Source organism: Eubalaena glacialis, chromosome 18, assembly GCF_028564815.1.
Source record: "Eubalaena glacialis isolate mEubGla1 chromosome 18, mEubGla1.1.hap2.+ XY, whole genome shotgun sequence".
Taxonomy (NCBI): domain Eukaryota; kingdom Metazoa; phylum Chordata; class Mammalia; order Artiodactyla; family Balaenidae; genus Eubalaena; species Eubalaena glacialis.
In genome coordinates, this window is record NC_083733.1 from 36,512,919 (window position 1) to 36,530,407 (window position 17,489).

General features: G+C 36.7%; 1 protein-coding gene across 4 annotated transcripts in view; it reads right to left on the reverse strand.

Annotated features, from left to right (window-relative positions):
* PHKB (phosphorylase kinase regulatory subunit beta) overlaps positions 1–17,489 on the reverse strand; it is a 220,649-nt gene that overhangs the window by 15,839 nt on the left and 187,321 nt on the right. For all 4 annotated transcript variants that reach the window (XM_061174410.1, XM_061174411.1, XM_061174412.1 and 1 more), the window contains 4 exons: positions 17,390–17,471; positions 15,480–15,537; positions 13,226–13,316; positions 10,214–10,416 (listed from right to left, as the gene is read on the reverse strand). In XM_061174410.1, coding sequence (XP_061030393.1) covers positions 10,214–10,416; positions 13,226–13,316; positions 15,480–15,537; positions 17,390–17,471 — 434 coding nt within the window. The remainder of the gene's footprint in view (positions 1–10,213; positions 10,417–13,225; positions 13,317–15,479; positions 15,538–17,389; positions 17,472–17,489) is intronic.

Consider the following 17,489-nt stretch of genomic DNA (forward strand, 5'->3'; position numbering starts at 1 on the left):
ATTGCCAAAGACTAGAATTTATTTACTTGTTCATCTTCATTATTATGAACTACATTTAATCAAAATGTTATACAAGCATAAAAGTCACAAGGATATAGTTACTAGTTACTTTGGATGTTTTGATGTTAAAGTTGCTTATGAAATTAGTTCTTTTAAAAATTTATTTTATTGGAGTATAATTGCTTTACAATGTTGTGTTCATTTCTGCTGTACAATGATATGTGAATCAGCTATATGTATACCTATATCTCCTCCCTCTCGGGCCTCCCTCCCCTACCCCATCCCACCCATCTAGGTTGTCACAGAGCACTGAGTTGAGCTCCCTGTGCTATACAGCAGGTTCCCACTAGATATCTATTTTACACATGGTAGTGTATTTATGTCAAACCTAATTAGTTGTTAACAGCAACATTTCAGTTACAATAAATTGCTCCACGGACTCTCTTTAAAATATAAAAATTCTATTTTTAATTTTACAGGTTGGACAAAATTGTTTTCTATTTATTATTTTATTTCTTTACTTAACATTTAAAATTTACATTTGAGGCAGCTTAGTATAATAGAAGGAACATCAAATTGAAAATCTAAAGACCAGCCTTTTGGTGTTCCCAAACAACTTAATGTCATGAAAAGAAAAATGGGGTAAGGGCTGTTCTAGATTAAAAGTGACTTAAGAGATGTAGCAACTAATGCCATGTGTGGGCCTTCTTTGGGACCTTGGTATTTTTAAAACAAAGTCATTTTGGGGACAACCAGAGAAATACAAATAAAAACAGTGTACCAGGTAATATTAAGGAATTATTGCTAATTTTGTTGGGTGTGATAATGGTACTGTGGTTATTAAGAAAATGTCCTTTTTCTTACTTTAGATATATACTTACTAAAATATTGAGGGGTAAATGTCAAAATGTCATTTGGCTGTAAACTTCCTTTATAATTTACAGCCAAAAAAAAATAAAGCAAATATAGTAAGTATAAATTACTAACAATTGCTTATACCCATTTAAATAATGGGTATATAGGAATTTACCAAACTATTCTGTTATTACACATTTAAATATTTTCATAATGAAAAGAAAAAACAATGAAGACAGACCTGAATACCAATTCTGTCACTTACCAACTGAACCCCATTTCCAAGTTATTTTTCTAATGGGAATACTGTATTACTATTACTTGTTCAGCTCATTTTATGAAATTATTTTGAGGAATAAGTAAGAATGTTATGTTAAAACTGTTAAAATGCTTTTGAAATTATAGAGTTCAATTTTTATGTTCAATTGTTATGTTCAAATTATGTTAGCAAACTCCTTTTATTTGACTTCTCAAACTCAGGTTGGAAGAAGTGCCGCATTGATTTCACTTCAGGAGGTATCCTCTTCTAAAATAAGTAACTAAATTTTTTTAAACACTTACTTTTTAAGGTCCTCCCAAAACTTGAGTTATTAAAACTAAACATTATCTATCACATTTACCTTTTAAAACCTTCAGTACCATAAACAAAGATAGCTGGAGATCTAAATATTTCCCCTCAGGCTTCTATTTACAAAATCTCAGCGGTTCTGTGAGCAAATTATAGAAAACATTGTACTCAGCAGCCACCAAAGAAAGAAGATGACTTTTTAAAAAAAATAAATTTATTTATTTATTTATGGCTGTGTTGGGTCTTCATTGCTGCATCCGGGTTTTCTCTAGTTGAGGCGAGCGGGGGCTACTCTTTGTTACGGAGCATGGGCTCTAGGCACACAGGCTTCAGTAGTTGTGGCTCGCGGGCTCTAGAGCGCAGGCTCAGCAGTTGTGGCGCACGGGCTTAGTTGCTCCGCGGCATGTGGGATCTTCCCGGACCAGGGATCGAATCTGTGTCCCCTGCACTGGCAGGCGGATTCTTAACCACAGCGCCACCAAGTAAGTCCCAGAAGGTTCATTTGAGCACAAATGAATCTAACTTATTTGCCAGATTGTTAAAAATACATTATTCATTCAAAAATATTGGCCAAGTTAATCTGTTTAGCTTGGAATTCTTCAAAAGACTAAAACAGAAACAGCCAAATAGCCTTATATATGAACAGTCAGACACTTAGAGAATGTAATTAACCAAGTGAGTCACACAGTTTAGAAAAATCAAAGACATTTTAATCCCTTTTTAGAACTACTAATACAAAAGAGCATTAATTCCTTTGCATGGGAAAATCTGGCTTCTTACCCTCATTCCTGCTGACAAAGTCACCAAACCTGCTTTGACAATTCCAATGTAAAAGCACTTAATGAGAAATGGGGAAAGCAAGCAAGCAAGCACGGTGGAAGGTCAAAAGAATGAAGGTTATTCTTGGACCACATCCTTATAAATTCAGTCTGTCTAAAGAACCAGGGACATGCTCTATTTGACAACAAGCAAATGAGAGAGAGGCGGATGCACACTACTGACCAGAGCAACCTTCAAATGTAGCCTTCAACCTTCACTGTCTGACTCGACAATGAATTCCTCCGCACTGCTGGAAAAATGTGAAGCGGCGGCTTAGTATTCCTCTACAGTCCTGGGAATAAGTTTAACCTTCTAAAAACTCTTTTAATGTGAGGTTGGTTAGCATGTTGTGTATGTATTGGCATTTTCCTTTCCAACCTGCCCCAATTAAGGAGTGAAATATAAAATAAGGTACATGGAAATCTGACATCACTGGTAAATCAGAACAGCTGACATTTTCTGAAAAAAATGTTATAAAGATTAGCACTGATCCATAGCAAGAAACAATTTTTAAAATAATCATTTTGAGGTTATTTCAAGATACTAAGAAGTATTTGCCAATTTTACTGTTGAACAAGTGAACAAATAACTGTCTGTGCAAGCATTTTACTAAACTATATGAAAGGAGATGAAAAGTTGCAAGAAGGGACTGTCCTGCTTGATTCCTATTAATACAAAGAGGGTGACAATTTGATGAGGCAAAGGGAGCTTCCTGTTTGGTAACTGGAGAACAATCACTCACCCACTCTACCTCTGATCTAATCATAACAGAATAGAGGTAGAACTCCATCATCTCACTTCTTGACCTCATATCAAATGTCAAAAGCAAAGTACTATGAATGAGTATCAAACCATGCTAATGAACTCAAGAGCTGAAATTATCTCCTTTTTCCTTTACTGCACAAGCAATGTTATAGTCTGGTACCTATGGCACCAAAGGACTTCTCTTAAGCACTGGATGTGTGATCCACAGACGCAGCTGTGGGCATTAGAAGACAAGACATGCATGGATCATAATGGCTTACAGAGGATGTCCTGGCAGTATGAAAAGCAGGGATGAAAAAGACTTGATAACATATATCCTCAGGGGTTGTCTCCTGAATGACAGACCTAGAACAGAAAGCAGTTGATTGGAGGTCTTTACAGTAATGGGCCTGTCAGGAACTTGATCTATTTCAACATGAAAGCTGGAGCACAAATCAATAATGAGACAGCAAATCAAATCATTATCACACTAGAATACCATTCCTGTGAGCAGGTTAATTTTGTTCGCTGGAGTGCCTGATAGCAGTAATGTTGAAGAAATTGCATTGGCAGGATTAACCTTGGGAAAAAGAGAAAAGAAACATGGTGGTATTGGTTTAAAGCAGTTGAGGCAGTGGGTGATGTAAATAAATAAAATTTAAAAATCCAAAAACCTCAGAGAGAGAGGTTGAAACAGAGAGATACAAGCATACATAGTGCAGGAGAATTATATGTAAGATGTACCATGACTAAGACAAATGTTCTTATTTTTTATGTCCATTCAGCCTAATGAATGTTAGCATTTCAGGAGGAATATGGTGTTAAAAGCTGGCTAAACTATCAATCTCTTTAATCATAATCAACATTTAAAAGATAGAAACAACAGTAAAAAGTCAGATATGAATGAGTTTGAAATGCTTTAATTAACCTATAAGGAAATAAAAAAAGAATGTTTTCTATAAATCCCTTCCCTTCTTTCTTTTAAAATCATGCTACAAACACAAACAGGTGACTTAGAAGAGCAAGAAATTCAACAATTTATAAGAAATTTGACATTCAAGGACTCTATAAATGAATAATTTGTTCATCAATTTTAAGCAAGGTTTTAAGCAAAACCTTCCAGGGACTAAGTCAAGGTAAATTTTGTAAAGAAACATATAAATAGAGTATGTGTTTGCTGCTAGCAGTAAATGCAAGGAAGCTGCTCATTTAAGGAGCTGAGGTCTGAGTAAAATTTATTTAGAATAAAGTGCAATAAAAATATATTAAAAAGATACAAAAATATCTTTTTTCTTTTCAGAAGGGCACTATCACAAGCCCCACAGACAGGATAACTGCAATTCTCTGAGGTTGTTAGATATCCCTTGAGTAGAGACAGGGCTCCAAAACCTTTCTGTTAATATGGTGGAGGAGCACCGTGGGCAGGCACAGGAGAATTTTTTTTTTTCAATTTTTATTTAATTAATTTATTTATTTGGCTGCGTTGGGTCTTTGTAGCTGCACATGGGCTTTCTCTAGTAGCAGTGAGTGGGCGCTACTCTTCGTTGTGGTGCGCAGGCTTCTCATTTTGGTGGCTTCGCTTGTGGAGCACGGGCTCTAGGCACGCAGGCTCAGTAGTTGTGGCTCGCAGGCTCTAGAGCACAGGCTAAGTAGTTGTGGCACACAGGCTCAGTTGCTCCGCAGCATGTGGGATCCTCCCGGACCAGGGCTCAAACCCGTGTCCCCTGCATTGGCAGGTGGATTCTTAACCACTGCACCACCAGGGAAGTCCCCACAGGAGAATTTTTGAGTGTCTGCCATGTGCTTCATGAGGTCCCACCAGATGATGGAGGGGGAAGACCATGTCAGATGGCAGCAGAGAATCCAAAAGGGATTTTGAGTTAAGGTTTCTTTATGAAATGCTTGGGATCATTCCACTGGGCCTTGAAGGAGAATCAACTATGGTGGAAAGGAATACCTCTAGGGTGAACATCTCTTGTGGGAGCAGAGGGTCTTTGCAAACCTAGGACTGGAAGACAAGGCTGAGTATGTGTGTGTTTGTTGGAGGGGGTGGGTGGGGCATGGGATCCTCCTCCTTGGGATTTGTGGTCTGCAAAAAGAAATCCCCAGAGGCACTTGCTCTCCAAATGCCACAAGACAGAGGACCTCAAATTACCAAATGTCACAGCAATACTGTTTAAGTTTTATCCTTTGCAAAAGACCTTCACATTCCTTACCCAGAACCGCCACAAACCAATGAAAAAGCCAAAGCAGGGACAGCCTCCCTATTTTATATACATGAGAGCTGGAAGACGGATGGGAAGCATGAACTCTGGAGTCATTCATCCTAGGTTCAAATCATGGTTCTTAGTCTTGTGACCAAGTGCAATTTACTTAACTTCACTGAATTTTCATAGCATCTTAATATATCTCTTGCAGTGTACAAGGGGCTAACCTAGAATCAGTTCCAAATCATCCCTATTTTCTTGGTCTCATGATGAATAAAGGGGGCAAAATCTTATTTTTTTTGTTTGTTAATTTGTAACTGTTCAGCCTCCTTGGTGTGTCTTGTACTGTACAATGCTAAATAGTACTGATCCTAGACTGGAGAACTGACAAACTAAAGACAAAAACCATCAGGAGGCAATGCACATCATAGCTGCTACATGAATACTTGAAAGTAAAATGGGTCATAGGTTGAAATCATGTAGAAGGGACCATAAAGGTCATAAGGTTTTAGAAACAAACAGTAAGGCCTGTTTCCCTTAAAAGAGGGCAACAGTATACATAAGTGAAAACATGCACAAAGTATTTAAGATTGAAGAGCAAGAACTTTGGAGTCAGGCAGTCCTGGGTATAAATCCCAGTTCTTTCACTTACTGATTTAAGTTATTTAAGCTCTCTGAATCTCAGGTTGTTTACTTTAAAATGGGGGTCCTAGTGACTACCTCAAAGTTGTATGGATTAAATCAGATAATATATATGAAGTATTTTTAGCATACTGTCTAGCATATAATAGGTGTGCAATAAATAACATGTGGTTATGGTGATGGAGGAGGAAAGGAGGATGAAACCGTTCACCAGAGTAAACTTTTGAGTGCAATAACAACATGTTACTCACATATGTATCCCCTTAGATCCTTACTGGGAATGCTGTTTAGAGAAGTACCATTATAAGGTAATTTGTACCATACTCTGATATGATTAACCACACCATTCCATTAATAAATGGGGAAAGTGTTACATCCTTCTATTCTCTATATGTATGACTAGATTTTCACATAAACAAGGCCCTGTTTAACTTTGTCATTTCCTGAGGGACATGACTTGTACAAACCAAGTACATTTATCAAAATTAAAAGAGTCCTTTCTTTCTCTGAGTAGAGAGCCATGCTTTTGTTTTTCCTAAATTCCCCATCACTAGCTCAAGGCAAACTACCTGAATCTACTTATAACCTATATATTAAACAATCTGTCAAATTTTACTGAACATCTGTGGGCTAGACCACAATACAGATAGGAAGAGAAGATTTGGTTTCTATCCTTGGCAGAAGTAAATTTCTTAAATAAATTACTTCTTATTTAAAAAAAAAAACAAAAAAAGACTCCAGGACTTCCCTAGCGGCACAGTGGTTAAGAATCCGCCTGCCAATGCAGGGGACACGGGTTCGATGCCTGGTCTGGGAAGATCCCACATGCCGCAGAGCAACTAAGCCCACGCGCCACAAATACTGAGCCTGCACTCTAGAGCCCGCAAGCCAAACTACGGAAGCCCCTGCGCCTAGAGCCCATGCTCTGCAACAAAGAGAAGCCACTGCAATGAGAAGCCGCACACCACAACGAAGAGTAGCCCCCACTCGCCACAAGTAGAGAAAGCCCACGTGCAGCAACGAAGACCCAACATAGCCAAAAATAAATTTAAAAAATATAAATAAATTAAAAAAAATTAGACGCCTTCCCAACTGACAATGTCCCAGTGTTTAGAGCTGACCCTGTGAGTCTAGCATATGGGGGAAATACACATAATAAGTTGGGCAGGGACACTGTTAATACCCACAATGGGAATATAATGCCTCGATTGATTCCAGGATGAGTTTCAGGACAGTGAATAAAGTTTCCCGGCAAATTTCTTCATTAGGAGGCTTTTTTCTATCATTAGATACTAAGTCAGATGCTCTGTCCTGACATTTTTATTTCAGGTGACAGTTTGAGGAAAAAAGAGTATTTTATTTCTCACGGAAGGCACTGAACATATAGAATAGCAGATACAAAAACGGGAAGAAAACTATTTTTAGAATAAACTAAACATACTTCATTCCCATGCAGAGAAAGAAGCTTCAGGTCAGATGGATTCAAGGAACAAAATTACATTGGATTTTTGAGAGAACATAAATTAGCCTAAAATGCTGAATAAGCAGTAAAGGAAAAACTACTTAGAGGCTGAAAAACACAGCATTGTAAAATCCTGGGGAACAGTTAACTTTTACTTTAAGCCTTTGCTTAAGTCACGGCAAGGATGACTATCACTTAAAGAGTCCCCTGAATAGAACATTTACTACAAAGAATGTGCTTTGGAAGAGTTACAACCTATCCTTCTTAGTCAGCCTCAGAGAAATGCCTGGATCTGTGACAACAGAGTACTTTTAATACCTGTATGGATACGAAGAATCACACCTCTTTTCATTTGGAGACAACTCACATGAAAGACGCATTTCTGCATCCTCATACATCGTCAAGAATTAGAGCTGAAAATTTTAGAGCTAACAGAGACCGAAAAATCAGGATATGATTCAAAGTTCTTATAATTGATCTGGAATACATCCTAATATTTGAAAGGAACTATTTTAAGGGATAAAAATGAAGGTCAAGTTTTATGCAGAGTGAGTTCATTTCTCAATCAAAAGAAAGAGGAGATAAAGAATGGGAAGCGCACCTGAAATATACTCTAACTAAAATCAGGTAAACACTTTAAAAACTAATAACCTCAACTAAAAAAATTTAAATAAAACTGAAAAACATAACTTACAAAGTAGAAATCTCCCAGAGAAAATAATTGACACTGATTTTATGTATATTTTTCCACATATACATTATACATATATATATATACAGTATTATTGTTCTTTTATAAAAAATAGAATATATTTGCAACTTTTTTTTTCACTTAATTTATCTTGGGCATTTATAAATGCCAGTATATTGACTTGTTACTTGTAATGGCTGCACAGCATTTTATTGTATGGCTCACTATTTCAAACAAGCATGAAATGAAGACTGCTGTTAAAGTATGTCTAAATTCCTAGAATGAGAATTGTTGAAACGAGAGGCATGCAGATACTTCCAATAAGCAACTAGTTTTTAATGTAATTTTTTGAAGGAAAAAATGGGTAATCATTTTACATAAAGTGCTTCATACTCACATGCAAAATTAAAACTAAGAAATGAAAGGGAAAATGAAATCAATCCAGCAATAGAAGAAAGGAAAAAGAAAAAAGAAACAACAAGAAAGCATGGTAACTAGAAAACAAGATATAATGGCAGAAATGTCAAAATATAAATGAAATGGCACAAATATCACATATATTACTATTAAAAGATAATCTCAGACTGGATTAAAAATAAATATGGCATGAATGTTAAATATAAAAGACATATCAATACAAAATGAAAAAAGAACATTGAAGGTAAAGGAATGGAAGACAGTATACCAAGCTAATAAAAACAAAAAAAGAAAGCAAGCATGGCAGTAATATTAGACACAAAGAATTCATTTGTTATATTTCATGCATTGTAATGGGATCATGGTTATGCTTTTAAAAAGTCCTTATGTCTTATAGATACACACTGAAGTATTTACAGATTAAATGATATAATGGATTTGCTTTAAATATAGACGGGAGTGTAGGTGAAGTAGGTAGTGGGGGGGTATGAGTGAAATAAGATTGGCCATATGATGATATTGTTGAATCTGAGTAATACTATGGGCTTTATTATACTATTTTCTATACTTTTGTAGATGTTTGAAATTAAAAATAATTTTTTAAAAATAATTCAATTACAAAATAAATGACACAAGGAAAGATACATTGTTAAAACATGGTAACATGGACAAAAACAAAGCTTTAAAATATATAAAGCAAAACGGATAAAAATGCAAGGAGAAATTGACAAATTCATAATCAGGAGAACATTTTACAATTTATCAGCAATTGAAAGTCAAGTAGGACAGAAATGGTAAAGATATTGATGATCTAATTATACAACTAGCAAGCTAAACACTTAATCACACTCACACACTTTCACATGTATTTGCGCCTGACAGGCTACATAGTCTTTTCAAACACTTGAACATCCCCCAAATTGGCCACATATTAGGTTACTCTATATGCTCAAGTATTGTTTTTTGTTGACTTTTTTACAATTAGAACATATTCACATGATACCTGTATTCAATACAATCAAAAATATGTTTAAAAAAATGAAAAGAAGCATTTGTACTTTACTCGGTTGTGGCAGGCCTTTTAAACATATTATTTTGTTTCATCTCACACAAAACAATGAGGCTGGTATGAAAGCAGGAGGGAGGTTCAGCCACTGGCCTCAGGCCACTGAGATGATGAGCGGCGGTCTGGACTTGCACTCAGTTCCGCTGGATGCCAGAGCCTGGTCACGTGCTTACTGCACTGCCTCACACAGTGCTTGACTAAGAAGATTCAAGATCACCAGAGCCTTACTTTCAACTTCTCCAAACAGAACACTTACAATTTTAATGACTAAAATTTAGATTTTGGTAGAAAATGGATACAGAAGAATATTCTCAAAAGGACCAAATTTTTATTTGAGTGTGTCCTCCTGACACCTAGTTTTACTAAAAAAAAACCCCACTCTTCTCTTAAGTCTTATCCACTTATTTATAGGATTTTTTACAAGTCTTGTGCATAATGAGGTTTTTGTTTGTTTGTTTGTTTTTTTTAACATGATATACCTGTTTAAACCCCTGGAGTTTGATTTTACCAGAGAACAGAGTTATTCCCCTACATCTCATGTTGGGAGTTAAATATGTTTAACAGGAGGGTTTTTTTCAGGCCACTAGTATTTATTTCTTCATACCACCAGATGTTGTCTCTATGACTTAGGGCAAGATGCACTTTCCTAAATACCCACCAGATCTGGGGCAGCACTTCACTCAGAGAGGCCGAGGACCACTTGAACAATTCTCTTTATGCAAATGCAAAGTACTTTACTCACCCAATTCGTATTTTCAGCATGCCACGGAATAACTCCGGGTTATTGGAGATGATCCAGCCAATATGAATGACCAGTTCTTGCTGAATGACCGCCTCCCTCTCATCATGGGTATTACACTTGTAATAGATGATGTTCTTAATCACTCTTGGAGACAAAGGATTAGAGATAACTTCTTCTTCATGCCCAAAGGCACCCAGAGTTACCTATAGGTGGCAGAATTTTATTGTAAAAATTTCCTAGCTACTAACAGATAAAAGAAAAAAATTCAAGGCTCAGGATGACGGGCAGGATGAAATTACTCTATGCAAGCTAGCGAATTAGGTAGAATAACTGTTCCTGCTATTTATTAAAATGGCTTTCAAAGCATGACTCCCACTGGAGTTCATGATGGTTCAGTCTGGTCTGAAATACAAGGGCAGGTGAGGGTCCTGGTTAGGAGAGTGGAGGTGAGTGGATAAAAGCAGGGAAGGAATATAAATAACTACTGAGATAAAATTATTCCGAATGACTTTAGTACTAGAAACTCCCCAGAGAAACCAGAATACACTGACTAGTTTTACTTTCGTGCACAGTCTATGTTTGAGAGTATATCCTTCACCTCTTTTACAGTTTCTCATGTGGAAGTGTTTGCTCTTTAACAACACTGTAATCTTTTCAAAGGCGGGTGCAAGGACATAGAGTTGTAGTGTAGCCCCACTTTTCCTGGCGTAGTTCTAGGCACCCAGTGAGTGCTGAAATACTTGTTGATGTATCTCTGGCCTGTGGAGGGGAATAAACAAGACTGCTCACAAGGCTGCGAAATGAGAAAGCACAGAGGGAAATGGCAATGAAAATTCAAAGCCAAAAGTGCTGTTGAGCCTGGGCAAGAGAAATAAATACTCTGCTCTCCCTTTCTCCTCTCGCCTTAGCATTCTGCCTCCCAGAAAAGTCTGCAGCCCCTCCTTCCTCCTCATTACCCCTCTCCCTCTCTCTTCCTTGTACAGTGCACGATTATAAGATGCAGGAAAAAGAAGAGGACATCAAAGGACCCTGTGTTTTCTGAGATGAGGGGAGAAAGCAGGACAGGGGTCTTCTGCCCCAACTTTGTGATGGAGTGAAAACTGAGAACTGCTAGTTTATTGTAACACAAGTGGTACCAACCAGTTAGTCCAAGTGCGATTACTTTTATTAAAATGTCAGCTTGTAAAGAAGAAAGCAAACAGAAGGCACATCATTGCCTCTGGAAGCAATGATGACTAAAGCACTATTTCATTCCAGGGAGCTTGAGGTGATCTGAAAGTGCTCTGTAGAAACAATATTACTTCAGTTCTCAGGGTGGAATTTCATAAATAAGCAGTTGCAAACTTGGAATGCTCCATTCTCATTTCTTTTTTGTAAAAGTGTAAGATGCAGTCAATGAATGGACTTCATACATCTGAAGCAGAGCTGTCAGCCTCCCAGGTACCCAGCTCTGTAAGTGACTATTTCCCTGGGAGATGTACTGGTCTGGTGGGCAATGGTCCAGCCACAGCCTCAGGACAGGCTCCAAGGCCTCCAGGATTCTGCTCTGGTGAACAGAATCTCAGAATCACAGGCTGTAATCTCCCTCTAGATAGTGTATAGAATGGACATGACCAACCCTAACCTACCCCCTCCTCTCCAACTGTCAGGTGCCAGTGACCTCAGAGATCGCCAAAACCTTCTCATACATTGTAGAATTAACTATATTTTCAGATATACTACAGGGGCCTAAAATCCAAGGAAACATAGCTTCCCAAAGCCTGTGTACTTTCTTTAAGGGGTGGCTCAGTCCAAGGCAACAATACAGGACTCTGTGGCTGGATTTGAGGATTGCAGTGAGGAAAGGCACCCCATAAGTTACCTGTGTCTTGGTCTATTTAGCTGACGAATGAGGATGAAAATTCTACCTCTTAATAATTTGGAGAAAATAGAAAATAACGTATGTGAAAAGTGATTTAAATTTTTCTCAGGAGTTTTTTTATTAGTATTAAATATTACAGAATAAAACATTCTTTCAACTTTTCAAAAGCTAGATGTCAAGATGAAATAATTTCAGTTTTAATGAATTAAGAGCCCTGAGATATGAACAATGGGTTGATTCCATCAAAGAAGGTTAAAGTTTTTTGTATTATTATATCCTTAGGTTAACTATCAGGAAGACATGACAAAGCACACATACTCCCAAAGAAGAGATAGAAAGCAAACAGGTTTTCATTCCAATCAAATGATTATTCAGCCAGGTAATTAGAGCTTATAGAAAATAAAACAAAAAATGAGCAGCCATATTCCACTCCACATACCCACGTGCACAGGCTCAATTCAACCCACATTCACCAAGTGCCTCTCCAAGGCCATGTTGGGCACACTGGGACAGGTGCTGGACAAGACATGGACCATGACCTCCAGGGGTTCATGGCCTACCCTGGGGTGAGAGACACACATTCAAATGAACTGGGATCCAGGGCAGGTTGTGAGGAGTGTCACAGGCCTATTGTGAGAACCCAGAGAAAGGGACTGCTAACTGGAGATGGCTCTGTGAGGAGGAGCTGACAAGAGCTGGCCTTGGTGGGAGGGGAGGAGCTGGAAGGAGAGGTGGCCCAGAGGGTTAAGGATCTGGGGAGTCAATGCATTTCTATGGGGGAGAAGAATCTTAAGTGGAGTAGAAGGGAAAATGCGCCCTTCACTGCACCCTGTCTTTGTTCTACCTATCCTAAGCCTGTCTGGAGTGCTTTAGTAGGTATCATACCATTTTCTTTGTCAGTATCTTCACTGATCTCAAGTTAACACAGAAGTTGAAAATTAAAGCTCTGAGGTGCAGCGCAAATACTTAGTATCTGTGCATCTTTAAGACTAGATTTTGCTTGGGGAAGGAGCCTTTTGTAGAAATGCCTGAGCCGTTGTAAATGTGGTTATGAGAGACCTATGACACTGAGGCTTGCCATATTTAAAAGCCAGGGTCCTGCCCAGAAACCTTTGTGACTGTGACGAAGAGTCTGAAAATCAGATACTTACCTGTTTGCCCTGCACTAAAACATTAGTAATGGATGGGGCCAGGCTGTCCACTAGTTTACTTAAAAGACTTGCTGTATGGCGCACCACCGACCTGGGGGCAAAGAAGAGAGCAGGCCAGAGGTTGACAAATCTGAATGATTAATGAGTGGGGCCCCTGAACGGGGAGACTTAAAAATATGCACAATTAGGTCCTCATGTAATAATATGGAGGAAACACTGACCCCAAGACACTGGACCTCACAGCTGAAATCTCCCAGATTGTAGGACCAACCAGAATTAGGGAGGGATAGCCTTATCCTCACCTCTGCCACCAGCATTATTTGTGCCATTAACAATTTAAAAAGAAAGAAAAGGGAGCCTAACTATCCCTTTGGCAGGGAGTGGCACAGGAGGAAGAATTGATTATTCTGATTTTGCATTAAAAAATTCATTATTAAGACTGTCACTGGTACATGCCCTCTATTCCTATAACCGCTTTAAATCAAGTTTCTTTTGGTGCCTAGATAACCAAATCCCTGGATCAGGGGACTCACTTAGTACTCAATTTTAGGAAGTGATACAATGAAATACCAGCATTTTTTTTCTTGCCAGAATGCTGCGGGAAGGAATTCACACTGCTATTTTTACATTCCTGAAAAAGTCTTAGACTGTAAGGAGAACAGATTTTTAAGCACAGCACCTGCAATACATAAGACATTTTTGCCCCCTCAAAAGTAAAAATTCATGTGGGACTTTTAGATGGAGCAAATAAAATAAAAATGTAGGTTTAAAACTGTTTTCTTGTATTTCAGGATATCTATGGGAGCTGACCTATAAAAAACACTTACATTGCTTAATCTCAACATAGATGAACTAGTAGAAAATTAAGTCAGATCTGATAAAGTTAGTGAAACAAACACTTCCTACTTTTAGAGAAGCTTTCACCCATACACTGTAAGACCAAAAGACATATTTAACCCTCAGGACACAAATAAGCCCACACATTTCGAGCAGCTTGAGTTTCCACATTCTGTGCATGTTACCTGTTTCCCATGTACCAGAAAAGTAGTAATGTGTGGGGCTATAGAGGAAGAAAATTTCTGCGTAAATGCAGCCCCGTAGCGTACCGCCAACCTGGGTATGTCAGTGGAAAGCCATAAAAGGGAAAATACAGTAAACAAAACTTCCAGGAGTTTGTTCTTTTAAGCATAACAGTCAGGACTCTAAATGTTTGCTAATGATTTATCTAAAATACAAGTATTAAAAATAAAGCAAATACAGGTTTGCTTAACCGAAGATAAGATTATAGACCACATTTGAAATTTACTGACTAAAAAGCAACATCTATTGGTTTGCATGCCTTACTGTGCTGAGAATTTACAGCGAAAATCTGAGACTTAACCACAGGATTATTACATAATTTCTTCTGGGTCAGAATGGTATATTTATTATAAATCATAGAGTTGAAATACTGCTAAGAGATTGTTTTGTCTAATCCCCTTATTTTAGAGATTAGAAAACTGAGGCTCATTGAGGTTAAGGGAGTTTCTTATGACACTGCTTGAAACTTTTTTTTTCAAAATTAGATAATAATGGGTTATTAAAATATATATATATTTATATACTCTTAATTTCAAAATGTTAGATTTTGCTAGTAAAACTGTTACAATTGCTTCAAAAATGCAGACGGCATTCATTTAGACATACCTACCCCACTGTGAAGTTAAACAATCTTATCTCAACTTACCTAATTTTTCTTCAGTCTCTGGGAGGAGACTACCTCTGCAGAACGTATCAGTTACTTCTTATGAAGCAACTACAATCACTGGGATTCATTCAACTTAAGTCATGAGAGAACTATTTCCTAAGTATATTATTTTTTGCTTGTGATTAAATGAAACACTGGTCTCTTCATGACCTTCTATAACAGAACAAGTTTCCCAAATACAAATTAGAACCTAAAGCATCTTGCTGGGACAGAGGAGGTGCAGGGTAGGAAAGAGTCATTGGAACATCATTCCAGTGCATCCTCTCCAGGTTCTACTCCTATGGGTGTCTTTACTCCCAGATATGTTTTTAATAACTTGGGAGAGCCATGATAAAATGCAATGTAGGCAGATCCTTAGAAAGTAGGCTGAGTCACAGTGCTGTAACCTTGGAGTTGAAAAGTAAAAATTAGGATGAATAACCACCTTTAAGACTGGTCCATTATCTTTAGGATACTGAATATGACAACATAAAAATAAAACATAATGACAAGGACGCTAATACGAACCAACATTTTTTGCTGCCAGCTCTTCTATAGACTCTCTCAATGTGATCAGAAACAGCACCTAGACATCAGATAATAGAGTCTTTGTTGAAAAATGCTTTTAATTAAATGCATAACATTTATTCTCCTTAAAAAAAACACTCTTGAATTTTCATTTTGTTCCATTAGAGTTAATACATCCATCCATTAATGTTCTGAACTACCTGACATATTTAAATATGTAACCCAAATATATAGTGTGAATGTCTCCAGCCCTTCTTACTACTTAGTTTGAGTATATGATTTGAATAAGTACTTTATTTCTTGAAATTCATTGTTTTCTTAATACACAATCTATGTTTTTAATAAATAAAAATAAGTTATTTTAATTTACTATAGAAAATGAAAAACAGAATATAGCAAATTGAACAAATACTATAGACTGACTATACATAATTCTTCATTTATTTGTTCAAAAAAACTTTATGGTGATTCTGTTATGTGCATGATCATATACCAGTGCTCAAAAAAATACCACTGGGTTTCATTCTTTGGGAGCAATTTACATGCGGTCTGGCCTCATGACTGGTTTGTCAGTAAATTAACCATGTGACAGGACAGAGCACAAAAAAGGGTAAACAAGGGTAAAGAACAAGATCTTTATCATTTTACCCTGAACTTATTTTTATAGCTTTATAACAAATTGGATAAAATTATATTCAGATTCTGTAGATGCTTATGATTTTCAATATATAAGGTTTTGCAGATTTAAAACATTTGAAGTCTTTTAAATATCTAAGTAACAGATGAATATTACTCCCAAGTTTATAAAAATGGTTTAAAAAATAATTCTCTCAACATTTTCATTATAAACTATTTTATATAAATTTTGTTTCATTTTAAAGCACTACTAAAATAACCATTCTGAATTCTAGGTTCCTAATGAAATGTCTGCTTTTTAATTATCCTATTGTTTTAAAGTATAAATTTTGATAAATGTCCTCAGTATAACTAGGATCCTGTTTACACTTTTGAGTTTCAAGATTAATTAGAAACATGAAGGATTCTGTTTGAAATTTGCTTAAGAGTTCTTCTGCCTTAATAATATTAAGTTAAAAAATTAAGACTATTCAATTCACTGTATAATACTCAAGACGGTTATCTCTTAGCTACAATAATGCAAAAACAAAGTAGACCTTATTTGAATAAACAATTATGTTTAGTTCACTACCAGAACTATAAATCTTATTAATTACATTGCTGTTTAGAATATCGACTCAATTTCTAATTCTAACCAAACAATATGCATCTCTGCACAGAGAACTTTCAGATGAGCTAAAAACTTTGAGTAGCTAGACATTAAATACTTGAAATGTATCCTACGTTATTCTGTATTATAAAATGCTGGAAGTAGACCATGATGTAGAATTCAAAGATTCCTTAGAGTAGTGATTCAACATACAAGTGTAGATTTCAGGGATAATTGGGTTTCATCCTTAATGCAGAGTGGACATGAACACGATTAGAATGATTTATTTTTGTAAAGTCTTGAGAGTACAATTCTATTAAATGCCATGTTCCATTTCAAATGGCTGCTGCAGACCATGAAGGAGCTAATTTTTATAGCTATAATGATTCAATATTGTTCTTGAAAACATACAGAAAATAAAACTGGAAACAGAAACTGTCAATAAACAACTATGGAGTTATCAGAGGTTAACAGTCACAGGCAGAATCCAGGCTCCAACACCATTCAGACAATCAGAGAAGGGGGTATGAATTTTCCTTTTAAAAGTTTTTTTAAAAAAGAGGTTTAACAGAGGAGAAAATAACTTGTAACATTTTAGTGGATATTCATTATGCATATTTGATATAAGTTCAAAAATAGAGAGGTCTTTTTATTTAAAAATCTTCTCTTAGACATGTACTCTTACCTTCCTTTGTGATGAAGTTGGGCCCTTCTCTTTTGAGCAGTATACCCAGCAGGATGGCTTGGCTAGCTAGACAACTACAGTCCTGAAAATATAAATCACT